The sequence below is a fragment of the Rhincodon typus genome, chromosome 23 (assembly GCF_021869965.1).
Source record: "Rhincodon typus isolate 14 chromosome 23, sRhiTyp1.1, whole genome shotgun sequence".
Classification (NCBI taxonomy): domain Eukaryota; kingdom Metazoa; phylum Chordata; class Chondrichthyes; order Orectolobiformes; family Rhincodontidae; genus Rhincodon; species Rhincodon typus.
In genome coordinates this window covers 37,474,122-37,485,435 of record NC_063354.1, presented here as the reverse complement: position 1 = coordinate 37,485,435, position 11,314 = coordinate 37,474,122, and the positions used below count along the sequence as shown (strand labels likewise).

Below are 11,314 nucleotides of genomic sequence, written 5' to 3'. Positions count from 1 at the left end.
AGCAAAAATACTACTGTTCTCAATTCCTCATGGATATTAGGTACCAAACACAATGGATTAGTAGTTAACCTGGTATCTTCTAAAAGCTAAAGCACTCTGATGAAAAGTATAATGGAAGTTTGCGTGTTCACCCAGTCAACACCCACTTTACTGCCAATCTTAAAACTTATAATTTTATTGTAAGATGTACTAACGTGTCTAAATGCAACGTGCTGCCTTGGGAATGCTTCCACATCTTCTACAATGATAAAAATATCATAACATGTGTTGGCTATAGTCAAGAATGCCACTGTCAGACAGTATGATACATGCTTTATTTTTCTCTACTTCCTGCTACAATTGAAATCTATTTTCTTTTAGGATACATTGACCAAAGCAAGACTTGCTGAGAAATTCACATTGTGTGGATTTCTACTTTGTGGTGCTGAGCTGCAAGTTGGTATTCATTCTGCAGTGTACATTACTTTCTGTGAAAGAGAATTGGATAAAACAATGTCAGTTGTAGCATTGAATACCAGATGTCTCATTAATAGCCAGAAATTCAGAACCCATTCTTTTACCTTGGTGGTAATAACACGGCTTTTAGCCCTCAGTTTGTTGACCTGTGATTCAGCAATATCTGCACGCTCCTCTGCTTCCTCCAGCTCATGCTGTGTCCTTCTGAATTTGGAAATGTGAACATTGGCCTGCTCCTCCTAGATAGATAATAATACATGACAAAGTTTACTCCAGACTCTAACTCCAACCTGACATTAAATTTGCATTATTTGTTCATGTACTTGATAGCATCAAATAGATTTGCCTTGCCATTTAAAATAATTGAAACAGACTGCAGCCTCTGACAGCAGCACACGTTCAGTTAAGTGCAGAGATCCAAAACTTTCTGACAGAGTTACCATCCTTCTCCAGAAGCTACACAAGAATAGTGTCTCACAGAGACTCGGTATTTAAGTACATATATGGAATGGCACATAGTTGTCACTGAAAATTAACCTTTCCAGAAGTGGAATCTCATTCCTTCAGATTTTAATTATTGCTGAACCTTTTAAACAGAAATAATTTAAACTTTTTATTTTTGCTTCCTGTTTATTTATCTCTCTTTTAATTCCACCTTTATTTTCTTCTTTCTTTTGCTCTTCTGGGTCTGATTTTACATTGCTTTAAATATTCTAGCTTAACACTTCTTGATTTAGGTCATGCCCTGCTCATTAGCAATTCTATAATCTGATTGGTTAAGGAGTGACAACGTTGTTTCTTTGTTTTGGCTCTCTAAGGCAGTACTTCCCAAATGTGTTTCCACAGTGACCCCGTTTCAAGGCTTCAATGGCGTCACCGCCCCTCAGTGTGAACTGTAAGAGTGGCAGGTAGGGGGTTATTGGGCTATGAGAGTTGGGGGGGCCTGTTAGAATGGGAGCGCAGTTGTCCTAACTCAGTCAGCCATTGCTGCCTCAGAGGTTGTGACCCCAAAACTTTAGCTCGTGACCCCACTTGGGATCCCAATACTTACTCTGGGAAACCCCACTCAACAGCAGGTTCCAATGAAAGAAACCATTGAAAATTTAGAGGCAAATGGAAACTAAATGAGTCGATAATGCCATTTGATCAGCATTGAAGGCAAAGTGTAGTCCAATGCCTTTAACACAACATCAAAAGCAGTAGCATTTAGTGTCAAAAGGAATCAGTTTCAAATGACTTTACTATTATTAGGTATTTCTGACCCACCAGATTAAAGAATTCTATTGATTCAATTTGTGCCTGAGAAATGAATCGAAAACTGATGTGTTGTAACTACAAAATTGCATAAATCAAATAATGAATAGATCATAAGTCATAGTGGAGAAATAAAAAATCTCTTTAAATTGACTGCAGTTTGCATTATTTATTTACTTACAGCATCTTCAACATTTCTCTTGTAGGACTTGACTTTTAGTTGCAATTTGTCAACCAAATCCTGCAGTCTGCTCAGATTTTTATGATCTTCCGCAGACTGGATGTGAAAAATAAAAAGAAGTTAAAGTGTCTTCATTTTTTGTTTCCTGTTCTTAAATAACAACAATTAAGATCTCTGAATTCTTTACCTGGAATGTCATCTCTTTAACTCTCCTTTCATACTTCCGTGAACCTTTAATAGCCTCTGCTGCACGTTTCTGTTCAGCGTCAAGTTCATTCTCTAATTCACGTATCTATAAAAGCAATAAATATTTCAAAATTGTAATTCTCCTTGGATCGTTCTAGTTGTATACATAATTGAATGCTGCTTCACATTGAACTTATATGTAAACAATATCACAGTTTCTACATTGCTCAGTGATTCACAATTTTGGATTTCTTACTGCAGATATCAGCCTAAGGCCAGTACCTGATAATATACATTGCCTATTCCACAATTTAAACCCTGCCACACTTTGTCCTTGGTACAATGACAACAGGGTTTTGGCATATGCACTTGGATGCTTATGTATGGCTCTATGTTTGGACAGCTCCATGTTAATGTTACAGGATACAATTGTTTCTCTAATAATAATACCACAGAGAGTAAAAATTACATTTACAAACTTCATAAAGCGTCCTTTAAACCACCTGGGCACATTTAGTTTTGATTGTCCATGGACAAGGATGATCTTACACCCTGCATAAAAACCAAGGAGTGGGTCAGAAATGAATTTATGACAGGTTTTTAAATTACACTCTGCATTTACAATTTTGTGGGCAAAAATGTTGGAGGTGAAGAGCATAGGGATGCACCTGACAAATGTACATACAATTACTTGTGACTCCAATTTTCAGATACAAACTACTATATGAAGGGAAAAATGTTTTTATTTGCGATTCCAAATCACAATATTCAATGAATTGATAAAAAGACTAGAATCATTGAAGAGATAAAATGGGAGCATAAATAGTAGCATCACAGTAGTGTTGAAATCCTGACCTCCCTCCCCTAACAGCACATTGCCGCACCATAGCACATGACTTCAGTGGTTCATGAATGCAGCTTATCACCACCTTCTCAAGGACAAGTAGGAGTGGGCAATAACAGCTGGCCCAGCCAGCAATACCCACTGCCCGTGAGTGAATTTAAAAACACTCCCTCTCTTACAGCATTACGGGTCTACCCACACTTGGACTGCAGTGGTTCAAGAATACAGTTCATTATCACTTCCTCCACAGCACTAAGAGATGGACAATAAACGATGATCCACCTGCAATTCCAAACTCCCATGGGAATGAATTTTTTTTCAAAGGTTCTGAAACTGTGAAACGCTGGACTTTCTATGAATTTCAATATAAATAAGTAGACAGACTACATTTTCCTATTTGCTATGTTAAAGCAAAATAATTAATATAGAGTCATTACAAGCTAATAGCATGTTTCAAGGGTGTTGTTTTCTTTAACTTTTTATAGAGAGGACATATACCCAAGCTAAAGCTAGCCTACCCATCAGAATGAAATAAAAGTTCTTTAGCAGTAAAATTTGGCAATCATGCCAAATCTAATTTCTGACGTAATTAAAGCCAAATGTTAAGGAGCTCATACCACAGGCCAATTCCTACTATATACACACCATCTGCAACTTAATTTGTGTCTTCTTTTAAATGTACCCAGAAGTGTAATAAGAACACTTTTAATATCAAAAATTAACAAACTTTGGACATTTTATAAAATTCTACGAGGTATTTGCCCTTACATATTCACTTGTAGGAAATCAACAATTATTTGTGCTGTGTTTGTTACAAATGTCGTCTGAGAAAGCCTCAACTTAAAAAATAATGTTTACACAGCTCACCCTAGTCTCTAGTTTTTGTATCTGTTTCTTTCCACCTTTTAATGCCAGCTGCTCAGCCTCATCCAGACGGAATTGCAGATCCTTGACAGTTTGATCGAGGTTCTTTTTCATTCTCTCAAGGTGAGCACTTGTATCTTGTTCCTTCTTCAACTCCTCAGCCATCATTGCAGCCTGATTTAAAGAACAAATGAAGTGGAACTTCTGAAATCATGTCAAAAAGCTATTAAATAGGACAGAAAATGTCCACTTCATTGGCACCACATCCAAAAACATTCAGTCATTCTAACACTGCTGCTGTAAGATGCGCTACAGAAATTCACCAAGGCTTCTTAGGCAGCACCTTCCAAACCTACTACTATCTGAAAGGATAATAGCAGCAGATACTTGGGAACGTTACCATCTGCATATTCCCCTTTAAGCCACTGCCATCCTGACTTGGAAATATATTGTTGTTGTGGGGCTAAATCCTGTAACTCTGTCCTTAATGACATTGTGGATCTACCTACACCAAACAGACGGCAGTAGTTTGTGAAGGCAGCTCATCAACACCTTCTCAAGGACAACTAGGGATGGGCAATAAATACTGCACAGCCAGTCACATCCATATTCCTTGAATTAATAAAAAAAAACAAGAGTAGGCCATTCCTCTTCCATCATTTTGGATCAAATTCTTATATCCTGCCAGCTCCATAATCCACATACACCTACCTAACAAAAAACTATCAGTCTCAATATTGGCATTTTCTACTAACTGTTTCCCAGCCTCAAAAATTTTTTAAGGTATGGAACTCCAGATTTCCACTACCCTTAGTGTGAATTCCTAAAATCAGGAATTCCTGAATTCATTCCTAAATAGCCATTTCCAATTTTATCTTTATACCACCTTATACTGGACTCCTACACCAGCATAAATTCACCAGCATAAATTGTTTCTATCTGCCCTGTCAATTTCTTCAATCATTTTAAATCCTTCATAAAACATAGGAGTAGAAGTGGGCCATTTAGGCCATTTAGTGCACTGGAACGCAACTATTGCGTTATAGCAGAACCCCTGTAATTGTAGCAAAACCTCCCTGCTTTTATATTCCATTTCCTTTGAAGTAAAGGCCACATTCCATTTCATAGATTAAGATAAATCTGTGAGTTATTTTAGTTATTAAAAATAACTTTGCAGCATCACCTGTTTGATAAACTGTCATTATAACTGCAGCTATAAGAATGAAACTACACAGGTGAGAAAGAATTTTGGAAAAATATAATTGTTATGTGTCCTTTGTGCCCCTAACCCCGCCTTTCCCATAGGCCCCATTATTTATATAGCGTGATTTTCTATAATGCGTTGTTGCACTGGAATGCAACTATTGCGTTATAGCAGAACCCCTGTAATTGTAGCAAAACCTCCCTGCTTTTATATTCCATTTCCTCTGAAGTAAAGGCCACATTCCATTTCATAGATTAAGATAAATCTGTGAGTTATTTTAGTTCTTAAAATTTGGTCATCTTACATCAGTGATAGCCTTCTTGGCCTTCTCTTCAGCGTTTCGTGATTCTTGAACAGCATCTTCCATCTCAGATTGAAGCTGTGAAATATCAGTCTCGAGCTTCTTTTTGGTGTTGATAAAGCTAATGTTCTAAAAAAGCGTAAGAAAAATGATGTTGTGGTATTATGAATGGAATAAGGCGTTTCAATATAGGCATTTAAGAATAAGTAGTGTTTTGAGCTACCTGAGTATGAAGCAGCTGAACACGTTCACTGATATCAAAGACTTCTTGTTCAGTAATTTTGCGAGCTCTGTCTGACTGCTCTAGAGCCAATGTAACCTCTTCAAGTTCGGCTTGTAGAAGATTGCTTTTCCGTTCTGCTGAGCTTAGCTGCTCCTTCAAGTCCCCTTGAACTCTCAAAGCTTCATCCAGATGCAGTTGTGTTTCCTGAATCGTAAAGTATTCAAGTGTATGAGGGAATGCATTTGGCAACTTGACAATGTAAATGCAAGACATTGACCGACTTCACTTACCTTGAGCGCTCCTTGTATGTTCCGGAGATGTTTCTGTGCTTCTGCAGCCTGTCGGTTTGCATGACCCAACTGAATCTCCATTTCGTTGAGGTCTCCTTCCATTTTCTTTTTGAGCCTCAAGGCATCATTCCTGCTTCTGATTTCAGCATCCAGGGTATTCTGCAGTGCCTCAACAGTTCTTTGGTGATTTCTCTTTAGTTGTTCAATTTCTTCATCTTTCTCAGCAATCTTTCTGTCAACCTCTGACTTGATTTGAGTTAATTCAAGCTGAATTCGAAGCAACCTCTCTTCTGAATGTTCAAGTGATGCCTTTTTGGTAAGTGATTAACATACAAGGAATATTGTTCAAAGTGGATCCAACATCAACTTAATGATTAGATTATTAAATTATAATAATTAGACATTCTTTTGCAACTGTAGCTGTCATTTACTACCAGATAAATAACTGTATTAGATGTATTAAAAAAAACAGAGTTTACCTCTGCTTCCTCTAATGCACTTTGAAGTTCAGTCTTTTCTTGTTCAGCCAGCTTTTTTGCTTTATCCAGTTCATGAATTGTCTTCCCACATTCACCAACTTGTTCAGTGAGGTCAGAAATCTCCTCTGCACAAGAGGTTTTGAACATCAGAATCAGTCAGCAGTCCTAAAAAAACCCACTTGAAATATTCCTGACTTGAATAGTTTGGAGACTTACGTTGCAGATTCTTGTTCTCCCTCTTCAGAGTTTCAAGATGATCCAAAGACTCTTCGTAAGCATTCTTCATCTTAAACAGCTCAGTGCTAAGAGACCGAGACTCTTTCTGCGCTGCCTCCAGCTCAGCCTGGCATTCCTCGTACTTTTGTTTCCATTCTGCCAGGATCTATAATGAAAAGGGCAAACCGGTTTTTATTTCTTTAGGCACTGCTCCAAGCCTATTTAATTTGCCAATTGGCCCGGCAAAAGCTCTTTGTTTACACGTCTATGCACCTTGTCAAAGTTTCTCTGCTTTTTATCAAGAGCGGCTGCAGCAGCATTAGCCCTCTCCACATCAATCATTAGATCTTCCACTTCTCCTTGCAAGCGCAGTTTAGTCTTTTCCAAAGAAGCGCATTTGGCATTGGCTGCCTCAGCATGCTCCTCTGCATCCTGCAGTCGTTGGGCTAGTTTCTTCCTAAAATAAAAAGTCAAATTAGTATCCAGCTCAAAAGTAAAATAATAGATCCAAGAAGATTTAACATAAGAACTAGGAGCAGGAGTAAGCAAGTCAACACCTCGAACCTGCTCTGCCATCCACTATGATTATGGTTGATCTCATCTCAGCCTCAACTCCACTTTCCTGTCACTTCCTATAACCCTTTAACCCCTTACTAATTAAAAACCCGTCCATCTCCTACTTAGGTTTATTCAGTGTCCCAGCATTCACCAATCTCTGGGGTAGTGAATTCCACAAATTCATGACCCTTTGACAGAAATAATTGCTCCTTATCTCTGTTTGAAATCTGCCACCCTATAGCCTAAACCTATGAGCTCTCACTCTGGATTGTCTCACAAAGGGAAACAGCTACTATAGGCCAATACTTAGTCAGTCCCCTTTAGCATCTTGTAGACCTCAATTAGCTCTCTTCTCATCCTTCTAAACTCTAGTGAGTATAGGTCTAAACTGCTCCATCATTCTTCGTAAGTCAAGCCTTTCATCTCTGGAATTAATCAAGTGAACTTTCTCTGAATTTTTTTACTTAATACATGCTCAAATGATTGGAAAATGAGGCAAACATATACACATATAATGGACCTACTTGGCCTCTTCCAGTTCCTCTGTGCGCTGGATTGCATCAGTTTCGTACTTTGTCCTCCACTGAGCAACTTCACTGTTGGCCTTGGACATGCCGCGCTGGAGCTCGGCCTTTGCCTCCTGTTCCTCTTCATATTGTTCACGGAGCAAATCACAGTCATGGTGGGAAGATTGCAGAGCATGTGCCAAGGCGTTCTTAGCCTTTTCATACATAGCACGGAAAAAAAGAGAAATCAGAAAAGTCACCAAATCTTATACCTAAGAAAACCAACAAAAAATTATTAATGTGACAGACCTTCACAAGCCAAAACAAGTTATAAAATGATTGCAATATTTCATTGATATGCTATTTTACATATGAACAGTATCTGCTTGTAATATTTTGCCTCCACTGGCACTCTCTGTCAAATTGACTGTAGGGCCAGGTTACCAGCAAATTGGAATGTGTATATGACTCTTAAATAACATGATTGTCTGCCATTGGTCTTGTAAACTATAAAATCATTCAAAAGCAATAGCCACATCAGGTCCAAAAACAGGTTCAGTGATCGGGATTCAGGAATACTCAATTATCCACAAGCTCTGATACAGGCAGCCATGCAAACCTTTGACTAATTGTTAAGTCAAATGATTGTGCATTCTCAACTCAAGGTACAGTCTCGGGAATTTCACCTGAGTTACACATAGCCTGCCCTTTTTAAAAACCTATCTCTTAAGGTTTAGGTCTTCAAGTTATTTGACAACTGATTCTGACCTGGGAAAGACAGAGGAATAGTGCAACATGTTAGAGAGAGAGCAGGCAAGATTCTGCACTGGAGACTTTAGTTAGGTAAATGGTGAAAAGGAGAGATGTCAAATATCTAAAAGGGCCTGGGCAGGCTGACAAATTTTGTGAAGGCAGTGTGATCAAATAGATGTGGTAATCCATTACAGGGGTCTTAGCTCAAGGACCTGGATGCAGCGCCACATGACGTTCAACGGCCTCACATGAATGGTTATGGTCAACGAATGTACCCTCAAATGCCACATCCCACTTCTGCACCACTGGTTTCATGCACTACTCAATAGATGGGGTGATTCAGTGATAGTAATGCCATTGAATGGTAAGCGCTGATTCTTTAGATGCCCTCTTTTAGTAGATTTCCATTGCCTGACACTCATGTGACTTGATATTTTTTCTTGGGCACTTATCATCCCAAGCCTGAATGTAATTCAGATCTTTCTGCATATGAACATGGACTGTTTCAGTATCCGAGGAACTAAAAATGGTGCTGACCATTGCAAACATCTCAGGCTCCAACTGGAAGGAGTCAGACACAAAAATTAATGGCCATGGCTATCTTTGGAGCCCAAGATAAGCCACCTTCTCCCATTCTGAGGCTGTAGTTTTGGTTGCAGCAGGTGGGACAATTCAGTGAGGATATCCTTGGTGAGACTGATACACTGTTTCTTGATTAGGTTGTGTTAGGAGAGTTGCTTTTTGATCAAATCTTGCTTCCTTCTGAGAGCTATTCTCTCCCTCCTACTTCTCCTCCCTCTCTCAGAGACTTATTATGCTCTATGTCACCTCTTGATTCATCCTGTTATGACATTGTACAAGGGGATTGAATACAACTGCAACAAGGACTGGGAAAAGTGCTTTGTGCAGGATCCTCAAGTTCAGGAGGAAGTTCTACAGCACGTGCCTCGCCAATTTCAGTAGACATTAGCAACTTTAAATGTTTCTGGAAACCACAAAATGCTTCAACAATCAAAGCAAGAAGCAGTAGTTCTTAATCAGCAACTCATCCCAGGGGCTTGGGTTCATTTTCAGCCTTAGCCGACTGTCTGTATCGCGTTTGCACATTCTCCCTGTGTCTGCATGGGTTTCCTTCGGGTGCTCCGGTTTCTTCCCACAGTCTAAAGTTGTGCAGGTTAGATGGATTGGCCATGCTAAATTGCCCATTGTGCCTGGGGATGTGCAGGCTAGGCGGATTAGCCATGGGAAATACAGGGTTACAGGAATAGGGTAGGGGGGTGGGTCTGAGGAGGATGCACTTCTGAGGGTCGATGTGGACTTGATGGGCTGAATGGCCTGCTTCCACACAACGGATTCTATGATTCTATGAACATGTAAGTATTTAATGATCTTTCTAAATGTAAGTGATGTGGGTTATTTCCTGCTACTCAACACAATTTCATTTATGTGAGTTTAAGAGATAATGATATCTGGAGCCTGAGATCCATTACAGCAGTTGGTCCAAAATCTTCATTACACACCAATTGGTATTACAATTTGTGTACTTCTCCTGGCAATGGCTTCTCATTGCAACGTGAATTAACAATCGTACCAAAATAACATCTGAGTTAGTTAGCAACAGAAGTGTGTGCTTGCTCAGTTTATGCAATCTTTGTAGCAAAAAAGGTACTCTGTGGCATCAAAAAGATGAATGCACATGATTCTTGTAAAGTTATTTGGCTGTGAATTTTTATTAGATTGACAGCCCATGTTCTTTAGAAATCTATATCTTTCTCTATGGAACTTGCTAGAGAAATTATGACTAGGAATACATTTAAAGTGTATAATATTACCTTAGTTTCTTCTTCAAGTTGCCTCTTCAGTTCTTCAACTTGATGTATAAAACCCTGCTTATTCCTGGTAAGTTGGGATATCATATTCTCCTTTTCTTCCAGTTGTCTGGATATTTCACCTTCAGGAAAATTTAAGAAATTCTACATATTTTGGTTTCAAGAGTATATTTTGATTAGTTGTCAGTCAGCATGCCGATCTATGAAGCATGGTTAGTATTGCTTTAAAGACTGGTTCGAAAAATAGGCATATAATACTCTTTTTGCTAATTCACGCAGTTAACGCTACAACACTCACCATTTTCTGTGCTTAACCGTGATGTTTGAGCCATCATATCATTAATGGAACGTGAATATTCGTTATTTCTTGCCTTCAGCTCATTTATCTGATCTTCCTGAGTTCGACATGTTTTTTCAAGGTTGGCCTTTATTGAGAAATAAAAAAAATTTCCTTAAAGATCATTATCTTCTAAAGTGTACTTGGAACTAACTGAGGTAAAAACATGTCACTGCAAATTCAAGTGGTACCAAACTCATCATTTGTTATGGGCCTTTAACCAAATGTCATCTATTGTCATTCAGAATGGGTTCTGCCTGTGGTGTAGTAAAATGGTCATCAAGGCCTGGGGCTGAGTTTGTGATGTTTAACTGCCAAAGTTAGTATCTGGGCAGTATAATGACTTCCGATTATGCTCAGGAATAGAGATGGGTCTGGCCAGCATGCAAGAGCATGGACCTTTCAGCGGACAAGGTACCAGGACAGGTAAGGCTGCCCTCCCACCCACCCCCCAGTAGAACAAGTAGCTGATTATATTCAATAAAAGCCTTATCGAGTTGCGTTGAATTGCAGTGATGCTGCGGGCCAGTTATTGTGCCTGGAGGTGGACACCCTACAGAACAACAGGCAGGCCTGAAAACTTTTCCTGCTGCCTGGGTGCAAGAGCAGTCACAAGGAACCAGCAGGGGGAGGCCTAGCAACAAGAATTAGTTTTTTTTTATTGAATTGAAGTTGAGCTCATATTGAAGTCCAGTCCCCGCTCCTTAGATACCAACACAGCCTGCTGCTCCTCTCAAATGGAAGGCCTGTGGTAGGCCTGTTGAACTGGAGAGCCAACAAAGCTGCCAGGGGACCTGACTGTGCCAATGAATGGAGGCACCTTTGTGAGAATC

The 11,314-nt window shown here is 39.3% G+C and overlaps 1 protein-coding gene across 1 annotated transcript in view; it reads right to left on the bottom strand.

Annotated features, from left to right (window-relative positions):
• Window positions 1-379: 379 nt before the first annotated feature.
• LOC109912984 (myosin-4-like) overlaps window positions 380-11,314 on the bottom strand; it is a 31,048-nt gene continuing 20,113 nt past the window's right edge. The window contains exons 26-39 of the mRNA XM_048611003.1: window positions 10,443-10,569; window positions 10,148-10,266; window positions 7,581-7,777; window positions 6,772-6,955; window positions 6,499-6,664; window positions 6,283-6,407; window positions 5,804-6,112; window positions 5,514-5,717; window positions 5,294-5,419; window positions 3,789-3,959; window positions 2,079-2,183; window positions 1,892-1,987; window positions 561-695; window positions 380-467 (exon numbers count right to left, since the gene is read on the bottom strand). Of these exons, the coding sequence (XP_048466960.1) occupies window positions 444-467; window positions 561-695; window positions 1,892-1,987; window positions 2,079-2,183; window positions 3,789-3,959; window positions 5,294-5,419; window positions 5,514-5,717; window positions 5,804-6,112; window positions 6,283-6,407; window positions 6,499-6,664; window positions 6,772-6,955; window positions 7,581-7,777; window positions 10,148-10,266; window positions 10,443-10,569 (2,088 nt within the window). The 3' untranslated portion in view covers window positions 380-443. The remainder of the gene's footprint in view (window positions 468-560; window positions 696-1,891; window positions 1,988-2,078; window positions 2,184-3,788; window positions 3,960-5,293; window positions 5,420-5,513; window positions 5,718-5,803; window positions 6,113-6,282; window positions 6,408-6,498; window positions 6,665-6,771; window positions 6,956-7,580; window positions 7,778-10,147; window positions 10,267-10,442; window positions 10,570-11,314) is intronic.